Source organism: Pelmatolapia mariae, linkage group LG15, assembly GCF_036321145.2.
Source record: "Pelmatolapia mariae isolate MD_Pm_ZW linkage group LG15, Pm_UMD_F_2, whole genome shotgun sequence".
NCBI lineage: Eukaryota > Metazoa > Chordata > Actinopteri > Cichliformes > Cichlidae > Pelmatolapia > Pelmatolapia mariae.
Genome location: NC_086240.1, coordinates 27,873,334 through 27,893,975, shown reverse-complemented (window position 1 = coordinate 27,893,975; position 20,642 = coordinate 27,873,334). Strand labels below are relative to the sequence as shown.

At 48.0% G+C, this 20,642-nt stretch overlaps 1 protein-coding gene across 6 annotated transcripts; it reads left to right on the top strand.

Moving 5' to 3' along the window:
• The first annotated feature begins 307 nt into the window (after positions 1 to 307).
• Positions 308 to 19,670, top strand: kidins220b (kinase D-interacting substrate 220b). Of its 6 annotated transcripts, none has more exons than XM_063496314.1 (30): positions 308 to 506; positions 2,273 to 2,428; positions 2,692 to 2,790; positions 2,927 to 3,025; positions 3,124 to 3,222; positions 3,360 to 3,461; positions 3,774 to 3,872; positions 3,976 to 4,173; positions 4,254 to 4,352; positions 4,724 to 4,822; positions 4,893 to 4,991; positions 5,420 to 5,597; positions 9,576 to 9,740; positions 9,841 to 10,020; positions 10,109 to 10,274; positions 10,355 to 10,506; positions 10,595 to 10,884; positions 11,182 to 11,322; positions 11,580 to 11,817; positions 12,191 to 12,279; positions 12,517 to 12,661; positions 12,838 to 13,000; positions 13,075 to 13,253; positions 13,366 to 13,601; positions 14,205 to 14,330; positions 14,804 to 14,833; positions 16,257 to 16,394; positions 16,470 to 16,568; positions 16,807 to 17,037; positions 17,118 to 19,670. In XM_063496314.1, the coding sequence occupies exons 2-30, from the start codon at positions 2,297 to 2,299 to the stop codon at positions 18,309 to 18,311; spliced, it is 5,265 nt and encodes a 1,754-aa protein (XP_063352384.1). In that variant the 5' UTR covers positions 308 to 506; positions 2,273 to 2,296; the 3' UTR covers positions 18,312 to 19,670. The 6 variants fall into 6 exon arrangements, with proteins under 6 accessions (XP_063352384.1, XP_063352383.1, XP_063352385.1 ...); XM_063496313.1 differs by having other exon boundaries at positions 12,188 to 12,279; XM_063496315.1 differs by lacking the exon at positions 14,804 to 14,833 and having other exon boundaries at positions 12,188 to 12,279.
• Positions 19,671 to 20,642: the final 972 nt, after the last annotated feature.

Below are 20,642 nucleotides of genomic sequence, written 5' to 3'. Positions count from 1 at the left end.
AAGAAGTGTACCAGGTCTGAGTTTCGAGAATATGGTGATGTGCAGAGCTGAAGGAAGTACAGACTGATGAAGACACGGGAACCAGGTTTGTAAGTTCGGTTAAGCAGAGGTGAAGAAGAGAGTGCAGGCTGGGTGGAGCGGGTGATGTGTGATGAAGACGCGTTGGAAGTGAAGAACACACTGAGAGTGTGGGTATTTTATTTTAATTCATTTTAAGTTAACAGGAAACTGCTGTCGTGTGTACTTTTATCGTGGCAGCCGAGAGCGGAAGCGGCGAGCTGGCTTTCGCACGCTTGACGGTGGACGGAGTGTGATTGGCTGCCTTGTCTCCGTGCCTCCTGCTGTTGTTCTGATCAGATCAAGATGGCTGCTGTTGTCGGGGATGGAGAGTGAGCTCAGGCTGACATCCGAACACAGGCCGAGAACACGCGCACCGACCCGCTGATCTACGGGAGCCAAACCACCAGACCCAGACCGCCCGAACTCACTCTGAATCTCCGCTGAAGGTAGAGGGGCTCCGCTCCCGTCGCTCCCTCCGCAGCATCCTCCCTGCCATCGATCGCTGTTTGATTGACACGTCGCCGGATCGGTCAGAAAAATCAGATTAGGGTGATTCGGTTTGATTTCCGCCCCCGTATCGACGGTAAAACATAAAATCTGAGTGCTACCGGTGTAGTATGGGGCTTTTTGCCGGTTGGTTGGGGGGTGGTGGGAGTGGTGGGGGCTCCGGGCGGTGAATGGGTGAAGGTTATCCCGGTTACCGCGGGAGATAACGGTGCTGTTAAGGCGACATGGCGGCGGTGTTTCACCGGTAATGAGTCCGAGAGTCCGCCGCCCTTACCGGGACCATCCGGGCCGGTCAGATAGGCCACTGCACGGAAACATGGCGGTTTTTCATTTACAGTGTGGTTATTATTAACACTGGACCCGAGAGAGTCAACATAATAACAAACATAATAACATAAATCATTAAATGACGTCATCAGGTACCTGCTTATTCAGCTTACAATAAAACCTGATCAATCAATATGACTACAGACAAAAAAACTCCGCAGTTAATCGATCATTATTATTGTGACTGGATTAAACTTGTCTGATTTATCTACATGTATTTATTTATCTATTATTTATTTATTTATTGCTGGTCCTAAGCTGTAAACAGTCTGATTATCGATGACTTCACTGTTAGCACATTAATGATCTCTGTAACATATTGGAGCTGCTCCTCAGACACAGTTATTGTCTCTGCTCTTCAGTTTAAATCCATAAAGATTTCAGTATCTGTGACTCTGCTCATGCTGGCATCTCTATCTTTGTTCTGGGACTTTGAAGCAGCTCTGACCTTTCTCTGACTCTTCTGTGTGACCTCTGACCTCTAGACAGACTGTCCAACAAGCTCCAGGTTTAAAATTTTATTTGGATGTTACAGATTAGCAGATCTGTGCCGTGCCCCTCAGTAGGCTTCCAGAAGCCAGTGAATAAGGAGAAAGTCGGGTTTTAGTGTAAAAGAGGATGAGTTGAGGTGAAAAAGTGAGGATCCACGACTGGAGAAATCCTGGAACATATTCACCTGGGTTGTTTTTATCCCTCGGTTCCTGGCAGAAAGCTGTGGGCATGTTTGTGGCTGATTAGAGGGAAATGCTCGCTCATGTGGACAGACCTCAGGCTGTCTGTTCATGGCGGTTTGTCCATTAAATGATGACTTCCTGTTTTATCAGGCAAAGAGCAGAGCCGCCAGCTGATCTCAGGTCAGCTTGTTTCAAAGGAAACTGTCTTCAGACACTGGCTGATGTCTGCACCACAGAAATGTCACAGAGATTTAAACAGGCTGCAGCTGCTTCTCACTAAACCTGCCAGCGCCCCCTGTAGGCTGCCCAGCTCCTGGAAGCCAGGAGAAAAACTGACACTTCAGTGTGATCTGAACTAGTTATTGACAAACAGGAAGTACTCAAGTACAGCTAATTCATTTTATCAGTAATTAAAATCTTCTTTGTCTCATAAAGTCAAACAACAACATGCAGAAACACGTCTTTGTCCTTTAAACAGAATTCAAATAAAAACTAATGATGAGGGAATGAGGCGGTGGTGGTGGTGGAGTGGGGCAGCTATGGGGGCAGCACCACACACGCCGCAAAGGAGAGAGGTGCGCTTGATTTATACCACAGGACGGCATGTTTCTGCAGCAGGTTCAAAGGTCACTGTTTGGCTGCAGTTAGAAGAGTTTTACCCAGCAGGCCAAGCTTTTCACCGCCGTATTTTTTTGTGTGAGCAGGGGGCGCCGTGAGAGACCGCAGACATGGACACTACCACGTCAATCAAGATGACCACGCTGGCCATCCAGAACCTGTTCAGCTACGTGGAGGAGGAGAACCTGTCCGCCCTGAAGGCTCACCTGGATCGCTTCAAGGAGGTGGATGGACGCAGTGACGTACGTAATCGAGCTGTGAGGGTGGCAGCGCTCGCTTCACAGTCAGAAGATGTTTTAAAGCATTTGAGCACAGATATCCCTCCTTTAATGATATTCATGTTCAGTTTCACTGTTTTTACTGTAGTTTTTCTGTGAATTCAGTTCATTGATGCTGTTGTATTATTTTATTTTCATTTCTGGTCACTTTTTATTTGACTTTTATTCTTTAGTGATTTTTACCTCAGCGCTTGTTTTATTTTTTGTGTACCTGCCTGTGTGTGCAGAACGGTCAGACTCCTCTGATGCTGGCGGCCGAGCAGGGCAGTCTGGAGATCGTCCAGGAGCTCATCAGGAGAGGAGCCAATGTCAACCTGGACGATGTGGTGAGCGAAACGAGTGCTCTGTCACCAATGAGAAAAAAACCCCTCCCCCATCCTCCAGTGCTGTGGTTGCTAGGAGACAGGTGGGCAAGGTGGCCGGCTCCTGTTTCCATGGTAACCCTGTCTGTGTGTATTTTAGGACTGCTGGTCGGCTCTGATCTCCGCAGCCAAGGAGGGTCACGTGGAGGTGGTGAAGGAGCTGCTGGAGAACAGCGCCTACATCGAGCACAGGGATATGGTGGGAGCAAAGCCTCATGGGAAATGTAGTGCAGTGACTGAAGTAGCTAAACTGAGGGTTAATGTATGTGTGTGTGTTTGTGTGTGTGTGTGTCCCAGGGCGGCTGGACAGCTCTCACATGGGCTGCTTATAAAGGTCGTGTGGAGGTTGCAAAACTGCTGCTGGAACACGGGGCCAACCCCAATACTACAGGACAGGTAACACACAGACAACACAGGTAACACACACGGACGAGAGAATTGATTTTGGCAGGAAGATTTTGTTGTGTTTTGGACTGTTTCAGTCCACAGTGTTTCAGTGATGGCGCTGACACGTCCTCCTGTGTCCCTTGCAGCAGTACAGTGTGTATCCGATCATCTGGGCCGCAGGTCGAGGACATGCTGACATCGTGAAGCTGCTCCTGCAAAATGGAGCCAAAGTCAACTGTTCAGACAAGGTGAGGGGGCAAGAGCCCGACAGAGAACACACACACCTGCATGACCTGACCTGAAACAGCAGGAAACCACAGGAAACAGTGCAACACAATATCCGACTGACATCAAATTAATCAATATCTGTGGGCTCGAGTAAATCGAGAGTAAGAAAGTAACAACACCTGCACAGGAAATGTCCTGCAAAATAACACGAATAAGTAGCATGATGGACAACAACAGGAAGTGGCACAACACAGGAGCACACACCAAACAGCATGACACATTTCACAATAAAGCAGCTCAGAGATGGTGTGTTTCGTGTGTGTGTGTTACAGTACGGGACCACCCCTCTGATCTGGGCGGCGAGGAAAGGACACTTTGACTGCGTGATGCACCTGCTGGAGAACGGTGCTGACGTTGACCAGGAGGGAGCGGTACGACCTTACTCACCGTCACCACCTTCATCATCACCATCACTGCAGGAATGCCAGAATAATACGCGCCCGCCTCTGTTAACTACTTCCTGTCTGTCCCCAGAACTCGATGACAGCACTGATCGTGGCGGTGAGGGGCGGGTACACGGAGGTGGTGAAGGAGCTGCTGAAGAGAAACCCCAACGTCAACATGACCGACAAGGACGGGAATACGGCACTGATGATCGCCGCCAAGGAGGGCTACACCGAGATCGTCCAGGATCTGCTGGATGCCGGCACCTATGTAAACATCCCTGACCGGGTGAGGCACCAACAGGCATCGTCACATGACACACGCGGTTTCAATAACAGGGAAACTAAACAGCGTCCTGTGTGTTCCAGAGTGGCGACACGGTGCTGATCGGAGCCGTGAGGGGCGGGCACGTGGAGATCGTCAGAGCTCTGCTGCACAAATACGCTGACATCGACATCAGAGGGCAGGTGAGGTTTTGGAGACACATTTCCTTCATCACATTGTAAACAGTGAGTTCATTTCTTAGCTCATTAGATGTTTATAAACATGAAAAATCTTTCCCATTTAATTTCACGCACGCTTTTATAAATGTGTCATCATTACTTAATTCAGTTGCAGGTTTAGGTTTGATTGTTTTGGCACTTCGTGCCCTCCGTAGTTTTGTCTCTGTTTTGATTTGCTGGTGTCTTCAACATTCTGATGAGAAGGACGACCGAGGGCTTCACACTGCTGTTACTCTGTGAGCATTCAGTAAAGAAGAACTTGAGGGTCAGAGCCAATCAGATGCAGCGTAGAGTAAAGTGATGTTGCTAATGTCATCTCTCCGCTCCGCCTCCAGGAGAATAAGACGGCTCTTTACTGGGCCGTGGAGAAAGGAAACGCCACCATGGTGAGAGACATCCTGCAGTGTAACCCTGACACAGAGACCTGCACCAAGGTGAGAGCCCGGGACACCTGTCTGAGAGTCGAGGGTGGGGTTCTGTGGTTAACCTGAATTTTGCTTTCAGGATGGAGAGACTCCGCTGATCAAAGCCACCAAGATGAGGAACATCGAGATCGTGGAGCTACTACTTGACAAAGGAGCAAAGGTGTCTGCTGTGGACAAGGTGAGAGCCAGATAGACAAGGGGTGGCTGTGGCTCAGGGGATAGAGCAGATGAGCTACTAATTGGAAGATTGGTGGTTCGATCCTTGGCTTTCTGCATGCCAAATATCCTTGGGCAAGATACTAACCCCAAGTTGCCCTCCGATGTGTTCATCGGAGTGTGAATGTGTGTGAATGTTGGTTAGTTTGCACTTGAGTTTAGAAGTGCTTGTATGAATGGGTGAATGAATGAGGCATGTTGTATACAGCGCTTTGAGTACTCCGGGAGAGTAGAAAAGCGCTATATAAGAATCAGTCCATAGACACAAGCATCACATGTATCTACTTGTCCTTCAAAGTAAAAGCAGGTTTAAATATTTAATAGATTTGTCACAGAGTGAAATGAATGAACAGGTTACAGAGGACCTGATGCTGACACCTCTTTTCACAGAAAGGGGACACTCCTCTCCACATTGCCATCCGGGGGCGGAGCCGGCGCCTGGCCGAGCTCCTCCTCAGGAACCCCAAAGATGGTCGCCTGCTGTACCGCCCCAACAAGGCTGGAGAGACGCCGTACAACGTTGACTGCAGCCACCAGAAAAGCATCCTGACGCAGATTTTCGGAGCACGTACGTCTTTTTCTGTCTCACCTCATAGTGAGCCTGAACTGCACGCAAACGCAGTGTTATGGTCGATGTTTGCTCAGCTTTGAGTCTCTTCGTCACTCCTTCAACCTTTAAATGAACTCAGACCGATCTCACTGCTGAAACTTAAGAGTGAATCAGCTGAAAGAAGCTGCAATTGGAAAGTATGAAGTAATGAGGCAGCTTTACATGATGCTTTGTGTCTTTGTAGGCTGCAGCTGCTCAGTGAGCCAAACTGGATATCCTCAGCTTGTTACACATAACTGGATCAGTCTGCAGTCAGAGCCTTATGAAGAAATCAAAGCCTGGCCTCAGTGCACAGCTCACAGTGATAACAGCCTCGGCTGAAACCAAACTTTTTAGTTTTTCTCATATTTAAAAGTTCTGAGACTGCTTCAGTATGTGGATCATTCTAAACAATATCCCTTATAAATGTAGACCTCAAAATAATCTGCAGAGCTCTCTCAAAAAGATTAGAGAAGATAACCCCCCTTTTAATTCATCCTGACCAAACCGGCTTCATAAAAGGTAGGCACCATCAACAAACACATGTAGATTACTTAATTTAATAGACTACTCATGCAGTAAAAACATTGAAACCACAGTAAGTGGTCAATAAGTGGTAGTCTCTAGATGCTGAAAAAGCGTTTCCAGTTAACTGGAAATTTTTACTTTCAACTTTACACAAATTTGGTTTTGGAAATTCTTTCATAAACTGGCTAAAAATATTATATAATTCCCCAACAGCTTGTGTCAGAACAAATGACCAAACATCCTCCAGCTTCTGTCTCCTGAGGGGTACCAGGCAGGGATGCCCACTTTCCCCTTCACTGTTTGCAATTTTTATCAAACCACTAGCAGCAGCTAGTAGTTTGGTCCTGCCTTCGCTATTGTGGTTGATGTGGAGGTAGGGATTGGCTTAGGGCATCTGGAGAGTCCTTAGGGACATGTCTGTGAAGGTTCTCAGTCATCCAGGTCATCATAGTTTAAGGAGCTTGGAAAGAAAAGCGTCTGGACTTCTTTAAGTTGCTTGAAGACATTTCACCTCTCATCGGAGAAGCTTCAGTTCTAGGGTCAAAAGGTGGAGAGTCCCAGATTTAAGCCCTGTGGGAGTATCCCCCGGGAGGGACAAAAGGACCCTCTAATGATCCTCTACCTAATCACATGAGCCAATGTGTGAAAATGGATGTAGGTCACAATCAGCCAAGGTTTCGGGTGGGCTCATTGTGAAACCTAGCCCCACCCTATTATGTGATTTCCTGAGGTCAGATGGCCCGGGATGTGAGTGGGCGCTAAGGCGTCTGGGAAGGGATCTCAAAACTGGATTATAGCGGCAGACAGTTGGTGTCGTAAACCACCGCCTCTGTTCAAAGATAGTCGCTCACAGTGGCCATAAATTGCTTCTTTTACTCCTCTTTCAAACCATCTGTCTTCTCTGTCCAAAATGTGAACATTGGCATCCTCGAAAGAGTGACCTTTGTCCTTTAGATGCAGATGGACCGCTGAGTCTTGTCCCGTGGAGGTGGCTCTTCTATGCCATGCGTTTGTGAAGTGGCAGTTTTGTCTCGCCAATGTAGAGGTCTTGGCATTCCTCGCTGCACTGTAACTAGGGATATTTTCCCTGGAGGGCTTAACCCGGGGGTTGTGGTCATGAAATAGTTAGGGGGTGTGGTGACTCTTAGATGGTGTTTTCCTCGTGGCTGCGTGCTGCAGGGCTGGGGGAGGGTCTGTGCTGGCAGATGTAGGTTACTGGCCTGGTAGCCTGGCTGCCCCTGGGTGGGTCCGGGGTGGCCGTGGGGGCTTGGGATTCTGGGGGTGCACTGCCTCCGGGCTGGGGCCCTGGCTGGACCTTGGGGGCTTGGGTTATCACATAGGGTGCGGGGGAGGCACTCCCCCTCTGTCCCCTTCTGGCCACCTGTGCCTCAATTTTATTCCACAACTTAGACATCCACATTACTCACACTCTTATAACACATACATATAGGGCCTTGGGGGTGGGCACGTTATACGGCGTCCAGAGGATGGTCTGTGTATTCAACCTCACCTCTGGCGCCGGTGCCCACCTCTCAATTTTATATGCATGTAGACATTGAGGGTTCTCGGGAGGGGCCGTGCTGACACCTGCTGCTCTCTGGCAGGAAGCACCATGCCCTCCCGTGTGCACTTTAGAACAACACGCAGCAACACTACACATGAGTGGGCGAAGGGAGGTATGGGGTCTTCACACACCCCTGTTCTCTGTTAGCCGTCAGGGCGGAGGGGCTGGGAGGAGGTGTTGACTGTCCAATTGGGAGGCCCCCTCCCTGCTGCTGCGGAGCCGGGGGTGGTCTGCTTGTCTCCATCCCGGGGGAAAGGGTAACATCTCCTGGGTCTAGTTGCTTTCTATGGGCGAAGGTACCTGGACATTTTTTAAAACATACGTCAAAGTGTAACTGACATGAAACTTCCCCAGGACAAACTTGTTGGACTTACAACAGATGGAGCGCCGGCAAAGTGCGGTGAAAAAAGTTGACATTTCAGAAGGCATTTCAAGTGAAGCTGCTCTTATGGGAGTCACAAATGCACCAGTGCAATTTGCCTCACTTTCCCTGTTGCCAAGTAATGTTGAACCAAGTCGGCACAACGGTGTTCCCAAATGTGCGCTTTGCTGATAAACTGAGCGCACTGCGCACTGAGTTCGTACGGCGCTTTGGTGACTTTGAAGCACGAAAAGAAAATTTCAAGCTGCTTCGCAACCCATTTACAGCTGATGTGGAAACTGCAACTGTGCAGATTCAGATGGAGCTGATCGAGCTGCAGTGTAATGGGACATTCAAGGCAAAGTACGACACTGAAGGGCCCGCACAGTTTATTCCTTCCATTCCTGAAGCAATGCCCCAGCTACCTGACTCGAACCTCCTTGTTTTGATTTGTTGTTATTTTAGCGTTTACTTAAAAGCACAATTTTCATTAATTTTTCTGGGGTTTTCTGCAGCATGTTCATATTTGTAACTCGTGCACCGGTGTGCAGTGTTCATTGACACAAACTACACCTTTCTTGGCTGCTACCTCAAAGCACATTGTACGCTGTCAGTCCTGCGTGCTGCACAACAACATTCAATATTTAGTGTTTACTGTTGTCTACACTTAACTAGATTAATGGGATGGTGTTGTGTTTATTATGTTGCTCTCTTTTTGTTTTTGTTTTGTTTTTGTTTTTTTTTCCTCTCTCAACAGGTGATCCAGGAGATTTTTTCTTTTTAAGTGCCCTTTCTCGCTGTCCCTCTTCCCCTCTGTTTTTCTTTTACTTCCTCTCCTTCTTTCTCCCTTTCCTATCCCCCAGCCATGTCTGTCCCATCTGTAACAACTGAAAATAAAATAAATAAATAATAACAACAAAGGTCGATCAAATGGACCAATATGGCAAGGCCGTGATGATCCACTTGGTAAAGTAAATCTGTTGGGTATCTTTGTTGGCCTTCAGACAACAATTTTGATGGCTAAAGAACCAAACGGGACAGTAAAAAAAACAAACAAAAAAAACAAAAAACAAAGATGAAGGAAAAACTTGTAGTTTATCTGCAATAAGAGCTGATTTATGGTTACTGAGTGCAGAGTGAGTGAGTGAACAGCAAAGTATCATCAGCGTATTGACGTATATTACACCCACTCACAGGAAATAATGTCATGAGTAGAAAATGAAGTTCAGAAGCTGCAGGCTTGAGTTCCCTCTGCACTCTCTGCTCATTCAGACTTGGTGTTTGTTGTAAGTTGATACAAGGAGTGAAATCAGCCACGCTGGGACTGCTCCGCAGACTCGTGTTAACCTCGTGTTAGCTCATCTTACCAAAATCATTCTGACTCCATAAAAAAATTTCAGAAGTCTGATTACAACGCCAAAGCGGATTACTTTTATGTTGTTCTGTCCTCAGGGATCCTCAAATCAAAAGAATAAAAGACTCTCTCTGTCTCCACCCCCTGCAGGTCACCTGTCGCCCTCGGAGACGGACGGCGACATGCTGGGCTACGACCTGTACAGCTCGGCGCTCGCCGACATCCTGAGCGAGCCCACCATGCAGCCGCCCATCTGTGTGGGTCTGTACGCTCAGTGGGGCAGCGGCAAGTCCTTCCTGCTCAAGAAGCTGGAGGGTGAGTTCGTGTTCGCCACGCTCGCCAGGCTCACCACGCTCGTTACACTAAGGGTACGTACACCTGGCCAACACGTACTGACGCTCCTCTTCCTCCTCAGATGAGATGAAGACTTTTGCTGGGCAGCAGATTGAGCCGCTGTTTCAGTTCTCCTGGCTCGTCGTCTTCTTGTCCTTGCTGCTCTGTGGCTCCATTGCCATCATCCTCGGCTTCAGTGTGGACCCCAAGCTTGCCATGGCGGTCTCCCTCAGCCTGCTTGCCCTGCTTTACCTCTTCTTTGGTGAGAAATGCCTCGATGTGATGCCGCACGTTAACACATGACCTCCTGTACTGCCGCCGGTGTTGACATAAAGTTTTACATTCTGTAGTGGTGGTGTACTTTGGCGGCCGGAGGGAAGGCGATAACTGGACGTGGGCGTGGCTGCTGAGCACCCGCCTGGCGCGGCACATCGGGTACCTGGAGCTGCTGTTGAAGCTGATGTTCGTGAACCCACCGGAGCTTCCGGAGCAGAGCACGCGAGCGCTGCCCGTCAGGTAATGCCACCGCACAGGGAGGTCATGATGTCACAGTAATGTCACGCTGATGTCATGATGATGTCACCTGTCTCCTGCAGGTTCCTGTTCACAGACTATAACCGGCTGTCCAGCGTTGGAGGAGAAACATCGATGGCGGAGATGATCGCCACGCTGTCAGACGCCTGCGAGCGAGAGTTTGGCTTCCTCGCCACACGACTCTTTAGAGTGTTTAAGACCGAGGAGACGCAAGGTAACGCATCACATTCTGTCTGGCAGCCTGCGCTTGCTGAGGTCACCTGACCCAAGTCCAGCTTGGCTCAATCTCTTCTTCTTCTCAGGTAAGAGGAAGTGGAAGAAGACGTGCTGTGTGCCGTCCTTCATCCTCTTCACTGTCGTGCTGGCCTGCCTCGTCACCGGCATGGCACTGCTGGCCGTCTTCAAGGTGGATGGTGAGAACCGGACAGTGAACGCGGTGCTGATCGCTATCGGCAGCGTGGTTGGCCTTGCTCTGCTGCTCAACTGCAGGATGTGGTGGCAGGTGACCGACTCGGTGCTGAACTCGCAGAGGAAGAGGCTCCACAGTGCCGCCAACAGGATGCACAAGCTGAAGAGCGAGGGCTTCATGAAGGTGAGGAGGGGACACAATCTATGGGGGCGGCGAGGGGGTCTCCTTGAGCTGAGGGTCTTTAGTTTCAGTGTTTTTAATCCTCTGATGTCTCTGATGGAGGGAAACAAGAGGCAGAGGCAAGGGTGTAGCTCAGGAGTCTTCCTGGTTCCCAATGAGCCCTTGAATGTGATTGGCTGGTTCACAGGAAAAAGCTTTATGTAGCATGGGGGTGGTCATTTGAGTTTGTTAGTGTGAGCTCAGAGACTGAAGAGTCTGTCTGAGCTGCATTCTGATGCTTCTGCACACTTTCTCCTGCAGGTCCTGAAGCACGAGGTGGAGCTGATGGCAAGGATGGCGAAGACGATCGACGGGTTCACGCAGCACCAGACAAGGCTGGCGGTGGTCATCGACGGGCTGGACTCCTGCGAACAGGACAAAGTGCTGCAGATGCTCGACACGGTGAGACGCTCGCACGGCTTCATTCAGTCAGTGTTTTTAAAGATGGCGGAACAGAAGCATGGACACAGTCTGACCTCATCGTCATCTTTAACGCAAACGTTAGCTGTGACATCACAGACTTAGTCAAGCTGACTCGTGTTTTCATTAGATGAATGTGATCAGTCGGAACAGCTCATCTCTCATCACGTGGGTCAGATTTACTTTGAAAGGACAGGAAGTTGCCTCAGATGGTCAGTGTGGGCATGTCCCTCCTGCAGGTACGTGTGCTGTTCTCCAAAGGGCCCTTCATCTCCATCTTTGCCAGCGACCCGCACATCATCATCAAGGCCATCAACCAGAACCTAAACAGCGTCCTGCGCGACTCCAACATCAACGGGCATGACTACATGAGGAACATCGTGCACCTGCCTGTCTTTCTCAACAGCAGGGGGCTCTCCAGCGCCAGGAAGATGTGCACTGCCGCGCCCACCAACGGAGACGCCACCACCGCCGATGGTATCCACACACACAATGACTACATTATACAAGACTCGCAGTTACATCGCTTTTTATCGCAGCTGATTAATGAAGCGTGCAGGTGACATCAGCAGCCTATTGTCACATCCTTCTGCTGTCACGTGACCGCGTCTGCTCTGAAATCATGTTCGATGAAGTCTCACAGAGATTCACTCAGATTCAGTCTGGACCTGAAAATAAACCATTGACTGGTTTTATTTTTCTTACTAAGATAAAAGTATGAATTAGAGGAGCAGGAGTGCAGAGGCTATTCTGTAATCCCAGAATATCTGCACTCACCGCTGACATCATACTCACCTCTGTCTGTGGTTACAGACCGACATGATGTTTACATCTGTTTGTGTGTCAGCAGGGTGGCATGAGGAGCTAGACAGGAAGCTGTCTCAGCACAGTCTGGGAGAATTAACCAAGTTTGGCAGCAAGACGACGCTCAACCGCCGGGTGAGTGTGTGTTAATCTAATGACTTGTAGGCGGTCTCATGTTTCCTCTGATTGAATTAAATCCAGCTGCTTTTCAGGTTTTAATTTGAAAAGGGTGTGGTGTGATTAGGTGTGATCAGGTCCGTTTATTGACTTAGAGCTGTATCAATGAGCTGCTGTTTCTTGATTGACAGCTTGTGTAAACATACTCCGTCCCTCGTGCGTGTGGTCATGTGACCTGTGTGGTGCACTTTCCAGGAAACGTACCGGCGGCGCCAGGTGCAGCGCTCGGTGACACGTCAGATGTCGTTTGACCTGACGAAGCTGATGGTGACGGAGGATTGGTTCAGCGACATCAGCCCACAGACGATGAGGAGGCTGCTGAACATCGTCTCCGTCACAGGTGACCTCCATCACCTTCATTATTAGCAGTACATGATGTGACTGCCGTCAGCCCGTCTGCCACTTCCTGCTGATCTTGTTTGTTCATTCCAGTTTTTTTTACATTAAAAAAACTTTTTTATTATTATTCTAATAATAATAATAATGCAGTTTTTAACCCCGCCTCCTCCTGTCCAGGCCGTCTGCTACGAGCCAATCAGATCAGCTTTAATTGGGACCGCCTGGCGTCGTGGATCAACCTGACAGAGCAGTGGCCCTACAGGACGTCCTGGCTCATCCTGTACCTGGAGGAGACCGACGGAGTCCCCGACCACGCCACGCTCAAGACCATCTACGAGAGGTCAGAGGCCACCCTCCCTCCACAGGTGTAAAACGACGCTGCGTCAGCTGATCAGTGTGTCCTCTCTCCCTCAGAGTGTCCAAGAACATCCCAACCACAAAGGACGTGGAGCCGCTGCTGGAGATTGACGGAGACGTGCGCAGCTTCGAGGTCTTCCTGTCATCACGGACACCCGTCCTCACAGCGAGGGACATTCGCACCTTCCTGCCTTGCACCGTCAACCTGGACCCCAAACTCCGTGAGATCATTGCAGGTACGAGTACTGCTGAAAATACTGCTCAGTGTATTGCTGACTGTACTTCCTGTTGCTCTCATGAGCGTGGCGTGATTTGATGACATCATCAGTCTGAGATTCCTCTCCACAGATGTTCGCGCTGCCCGTGAGCAGATGAACATGGGCGGAGTCACGTACCCGCCCCTGCCCCTGCAGGAAGCTCAGCCCCGCCCCACATCAGTCTACAGTCAGGTGTCGTCGACGTGCTCGCCCTCCGCGTCCTTCACCGGGCCTTTCAACCCACCGGCAGGGGGCGTGGTCTCCCCTCCGCCTCACAGCAGCTACTACAGCGGCATGGCCAGCACACAGCATCCCTTCTACAACAGGGTGAGTAAAGGCCCCGCCCCTGCCCACACCTCATGATGTCATTGAATCCTGTAGGTTGCTGAGCGGCAGGTAGCGTAGCGATGTCATCGGTTCACATGACGACTGTCCCGGCTCAGTCCCTTTCATCGTTTGTGTTGTTTTGCTTGATTTGATTTCATTTCCTGTTTCACTGAATCCCTGCTGTCTCACACAGCCCACCGATCAGCTGACAGGCTGTCGTCCGGCTCCGTAGAGTAAAAGGAGTCGAGTTAACCAGGACAGAAAGCTTCACAGAGAGTTGAATAAAGTTCAACTTTCAGCTAGCTTCAGCTAATGATTTTTTTTTTTTTAATGCATCAAAAGTTTTCACTTCATAACAAACAAAAGCACAGAAATACAAACAGAAACGACAAAAAACACATAAATGTTCACGAAACACATTGAAATAAAAATTCAAAATTTCACATTCCTGTTTTATTTTTTATTCCTGTTTATTTACAGTCTGCTGACGCTGACCGGGTGTCAGGCGGCAGGGATTCGCTCTTTGATTTGACAGTTTTTTTTTTTTTAATGTTTCATCACGTCCACCGACATTATTTTGATTTTTCACCTCCTCCCCCTCAGCCATATTTTCCCCACCACCTTTACCAGCTGCCACGCCCATTCATGGCTTCCTTCCCACCACACCTCCATCCACGACCACCTCCTAAAAGCTCCTTCAGCAGGGATGCCGCTGCTGCCGCCGCTCCTGTAAGTACGGCCATAACTGGAAGCTATGACCCAACATGAACGTTTTTAACAAGTTTCTATTTTTCTGATATTTCATCTTAAAATGTGAAAAAATAATGAAACTTGTCTGTTTTCAGTTTTTGAATCTGAAACTTACAATGTTCAGTTTTATTACCTGGGGAAGAAGAAACATAAAATATTTTAGAATAAAATCTTTTCGAAACTCCGCCCACCAGACGTTTGTTTGCTCAGAGGTTTTCCTCTAGAAATCAGTCTTAGTCAGAGTTTTAGTTTTCTTTGCTTGTGGTCTTTGAAGGCTCCTCTGTCCTCTCCTCTTTTACTGCTGCTGTTATTCTCCTCTTCTTCTTTGGTTTCCGGAAACACTGAACCAGTGGTGGTTTCTTAAAACTGTGCCTTCAGTAGAAATCATTGTGCTGTCCCGTCATTCATCTGTTTCCTCATGTTTTCATCCCCAACTGTCTGTCTGTCTGCAGTCTAAGAGTTCATCTTTGAAAAGGAAGCAGGTATTTAACCTTACCTAACATGACACTCCTTGTCTCCTTCCCTCCTTCCTTCCTGAAGTGTCCACAGCAAACGTCTGCGTCGTGTTTTGGTGTTGATCGCTCTCGTTCAGCCAGCTGACAAATCGGCCTCAGAAGGTTTCTGTGAGGTTCTCAAGGATGTTTCAGACACAACAGGTTCCCACAGGAACACTTGAAACATAACAAGTGACTATGAAATATTTCGCTTCACAACTGAGCATGCTCTGTTTTTATTTAAGGAGCAAAATTTCTGATTTGTAGATACAGCGAAATGAAAAAAAGATCCAAGCATGAACATGAGCCTGTGATTGAGCCGTGACCGATCTGAACTTCAGCCGAACTTGAGCCAGATGCTGTGGACCAAAGGAGGAAGTGTTCCAACCACTACAACCCCCCAGCATGCACCTTGCCTCTACTAGCATGTGGCTTCAAAAAGTAGTAGTAGCATAGATCAAAAATTTGTTGTTTGATCTATTCAGAAACTTTAACTTGACTTTTGACCCCTCACTGCTAACCCACACAGCTGCTCACCACCCCAAACTCCCCCAGCCCCACCTCTGCACGGTGAAAAAATGTCCTGACTGTGAGTTAAAGGTGCTCACAAAGCTTTAAAACATCTGTTGGACAGTAATTTTTTACGTCATTGGGGACATTTCTGTGTTTCAGGCCGTGTTTCAGCAAAAAGTTATCTTAAAATTAAAAATTGGCCTAAAAGAAACAGATGAGACCTGTGCTAGCTGTGCTAAGTCACGTGACATGGTTATCCAGATCCAGATAAACTGTACACCAGAGGCAGTACAAAACATGGACGTAGCTTCTGGGTCCAAAAAATAAAGCAGTCACAGAAGTGCCTTAAACCTGTTTTGATTTTTATGGCCGCCAGGAGGCGACACTGTAAAATTTCTTCTGGTTCTATAGAAATCTGTGGGATGACCTCTGACATTTATAAATACCTTCCTGATGTTGACTTAGTCTCTCATATTGGGTCAAAACAAGGTTATTCAATAAATTTTGGTCATTCTGAGCATGAGAGAAAATTTTCCAGTTATGCATGATGATTTTCAGAACTGCTGCTCTTCCTCACATCCGATTTCTAAAGACCAAGTTAGCAGTGGTGAAGCTGATCAGTGGGCGATCTCACAGTAGCTACATCCGTCTTTTACATGTCTGTCAGGTGTACTTTTACCTGAGTTAGCGTTTATGTTTTTAGTCTGGTGGAGTCACTGAAGAAAAATGTTGAGCTAAAAGCGTTAAGCTCAGGTTGAGACTTACGTTAACCTGGCAGGATTTGGATGCAGTTTCCATTCATCTCACAGCTGGATGTCACATCTGAAAATAATGACATTTGTTATTAAAATCTAAAAAATGTTGGATATTTTTCCCTGGGAAATATATCTGTGTTCAGGGCTCCGCCTCCGTTGCGTCTGCCACTCCGCCCATCCTCCTAAGCTCCATGACCACAGAGGCTGTCTGTGAGCGCGTGCGGCATATTGAAGGCATCGACCAGAGCATGATAGGACAGTACACCGCCACCATCAGGAAGGTCAGTGACACAACTTCACAGGAAAGCAGAAAGCCTGGGACCTGAGACTGAAATACAAATGTTTTTCATTTTCAGGCAAACGTTAACGGCAGAGTTCTGTCTCAGTGTAACATCGATGAGCTGAAGAAGGAAATGAACATGAACTTTGGAGACTGGCAGCTCTTCAGGGCAACGGTCAGTCCAGGCAGTGAATGCATTACTGACTAATAGCGTAACATTATCTCCATATAGGTGAATTTTCTAAAACAGAAACCCTGTAGCAGTGGAAAACCAAAAAAATCTGGGTTTATTAAAACAGTTTTCAGTGACCTGCAGCAGCTTTTGGGTTCATTTCCACATAAAACACATCTTGGTTTACTGCTTAATGATGTAATGACTTAAAATAAGATCCACCTCCTCCTTCCTGCTGAAGGTTTTGGACATGCGTCACATTGAGAGCCAGGTGCTACATGAGGAAACTGCCAGCGAGCAAGGTAGCGTCATTGGCGGTCACATCGAGCCAGTAAGGCGAGCGATGGCTCCACCCCACGCTGGCGCCCCGAACACGGATGCATCACCAATGTACAGCTTCAACCTGAGCTTCGAGGAGCTGAGCACGGTGGGACTGGATGACCCGCAGCGACACGGAAACATGCCGTGGATGGTAACTATAGAACATGTGATCTGTGATGTCAGATGTGAGGGGTCTGATGCTGAAGAATGTTGTTTTCTGTGTGTCTTCAGGGTGGTGCTCACAGAACCGCCAGCATGACCAGTCTGAACTCGCAGGAGTCCTCCAATGACATCTCCAAGCTGACGGACAAGCAGCAGGCAGAGTACCGCGATGCCTACCAGGAATACATTGCCCAGATGGCCCAGCTGGAGTTGGGCGTCATCACCGGGGAGAAGCCCATCCAACCACAACCGGGACAGTTCATGACATCATCATCTGAGGATAAGAGCAAGGATGGCACCGAGCAGGATGGACGCAAATCCTTCAACAAGAGGAGCAGCAGCAAACCGGCAGCGGACAACACTGACTTTGCTTCCAATGGTGAGGCGCTACATCCCATCAGAGAAGAAGACGAGAAGGGTGACCATGGGTCTTCCAAGTCAGTGCTCACCCGCAAGTCCTCAGCTGAAAGAGGCGGGCTGTTCCAGGGCGCTGCTGACCTCAAGCTGAAGGCCAGTGGTGGGTTGCGCTACCAGAAGCTGACCAGCGATGACGAGGAGTCTGAAGAGTCGGATCACGCCCCCCTGCTGAAAGATGGCAAGAAGGTGGTGGACCCCAAACTGCCCGGCGGTTCACTGGCGCTGAAAGGGAAGGACTACCTCTCCGATGCCATGCTGGACAAGAAAGACTCGTCTGACTCTGGCGTGAGGTCCAATGAGAGCTCGCCCAACCACTCACTGCAGGACGAGGAGGCGGACCTGTCGCAGCTGGACAGGGCCAACCTGATTGAGCTGGATGAAGAGAGCCTAGCCCGGAAGCGTGGCCTTCCCAGCAGCCTCAGCGGCCTACAGGACCCGGCGGTGGCGCGCATGTCCATCTGCTCCGAGGATCAGTGCAGCCTGCTGGCGAGCAGCCCGGAGGAGAGTTGGCCGTCGTCCAGGAGCTACAACCTGAACCGCACGCCAAGCAATGTCACCCTCAACAACAACACCAACGCCCAGCAGGCCAACCGCGCCCGCCAGCCCCCAGAGGGCTCCACCTCCTCCAACCCCTCTTCCTCCACCTCCTCCACCAGCGAGGTCATCATCCCCCCGAGCTCCGGGACCACCACAACCACCTCAACTTCTACTCGGCCGGGGCCAAACAACGAGAACGTCAGAGTGGTTCACCTGAAGCGTGGCCTGAAGCCCGGAGACCCGCCGGAGGTCTGCACTGTGTCCTCCGACACTGTCACCTTCGGCGAGGAGCGTGAGAGCATCCTGTGACCTCACAGCGAGGAGGGGGAGAGCGCCAAGGGTCCGCCGAGAGTCGCCTTTCAACTTCTGCAACCAATCAGGACCCTAGAAAGGTTTGACGAGTTTGACGAAGAAAAAAAACATTTGATCAGTGAAAAAGAAAAAAAGCTCAATTTGACTGAAAAATTATCAAAAATCTGAAATTAGGAAGAAAAAATATGTTTAGAAGTTTTGGACTTTAAATCTGAGCAGAAGAAGAAGAGTGGCTGCTGGAGGACCTCAATTTCAGTGTTAATGGTAGATGTTTGTGCATGCTCACCTGTAGTCCGTAGGTAACGTGAAGCTTCGTAGAGACGTAACGTGAAACTGCTGCATGTCGTTATTGTCCCGCTCTGACGTGATTGGGCGCTTCCGGCCTGTTTACATCGTGACAGAGTTCATTATTGATGCTTATCGTTCACGCCGCTGAAACCGATTGCCACTGACATCGCATCCAATTGTTTAACATCGAGAGAGGCGACTTCCTGCTGTCAGAACACCACAAACTAATTGGCCAATTAGAGACAGACACCTAACCTATTTAGGGTCAGACCAGCCAATGGGAATGATCTGGTGTTTCATCAGTTAGAGCAAGGTTTCCATGGTGATACAAATCACACGCTTCCTGTGAGTCCAGAAACATCAGCAGAGCTTCCTGATTGTGTAGTAGAAGATCCTTCAAGGACCAATCAGGAGAAAGAGTTGGAACAACACCTGCTCTAACTGATCAAACACTGAACTAGCACCCTGAGAAATTACCTGGACAGGTGGGCGCAGACTTCCACTTCGCCCCCTGGTGATATTCAGCATTACAAATGGGTTATTCACCCATTGCTGGGGTGTACTGCAGTCAGTTATAATCAGAAAAAAACCTTGTTAACTATTTTGCAATGATCTTCGTGAACGCGTATTTAATCGGCTGTTTGTGTTTGGTGTCACACTGACGTGGTGCTCTTACAGTGAAGTGAATCTGTGATCATGTCGTTTGGTCTGAAGATCTTTGAAATCATCGATGAGTTTAACGTCCTCCAATCATCAGGAAAAAAATCTGACCAATCAGCAGTGAACGTGAGCTTTGTCAGACGTTTATGAACGACAGGAAATGAAAATGAAGATACCAAAATGATCCAGATATCTTAAGATTTCAGAATAAAATAACAAAAATAAATGTTTCCTTCAAAATAAATTCTGAATAATATAGCTGTTTTCAGTGTTAGATTCTAAAAGCATGTTTCTGTAACGCTGTCGTTTGTGTCTCGCGCTCTCAGTGATCATGTGACCTGTCTCAAGGCGAAGTTAATGGAAAAAAATGTTTCTGTGAACTAAAAATAAAAAACCTGCATGTTGAAAGTATCCGAGTACATTTATTGAACGAGTGAACACAGTAGTGAGCATTTTAAAAATTTTATTTTGTTCTGCAGAACACTTTTTAGGAACTTTTACAAGAAATTAGACATAAAGAAGCAACAACAAATATTTGCAGTTTCTAAAAGACATTTTTTATCTTTGTGTGTTTATTTTTTTATTTCAGTATTTCATTTGGATTTTTTAACTTTTGGCCTTCCTTAGTTTAAAGGGAAAAATCCAAAAACTTATGCTAGGTTTCTTATTTTCATTTTACAGACCCTATACTTTTTTTATTTGAGTGGAAAAATATTTTTATTAGAATTAATGTTTAAAAATATTTTCATAAACTATTTACATTTCAATATTTAAAAAGTTTCAGCCCTTAATGGACAAAATGTCTGTCCCCATGAGTTTGAAGACATGTCTGAGACTTAAAATATGGTTTTAGTGTCAGGGTTACAGTTAGGTTAAGGTTAGGTTTAAGCTCAGGGTTAGAATTGGGCATTCATGTTGATTGTTAGGGTAAGCGCATAGGGGAAGTATTATCTCAATTAGATGTCCCCACAAAGATATAAAAACGAGTGTGAGTGTGTGTGTGTGTGTCCTGGTTTGGATGTTCCAGCTGGATCGGAATGCTGTTACCATGGGGATAATCATCACGGTGATAAGATGCCAAACATGTGCCTCACCTGCAGTCACATGACTCTGATCCGCCTGGACTATAGCAGGAAACAGCAACAATGAAACATGGTGAACATGTTGATGGTGAAGATGTGATGATGATGAAGGTTGTTCGTCCTTTGTCTGTGGAGCTGAAGGATAATTAAAGTTTTTAACAGTGCTTTATTTAAAACTGCAGTTCATCAGACAGTCTGAAGCTGATTCAATGTTAAATCAGAGACGTGTCAGCAGGGGGCAGAATTTGCTGCCGTCACATAATTCCCACAGTGCTGAGCGGCCCATTGGATTGTGTGC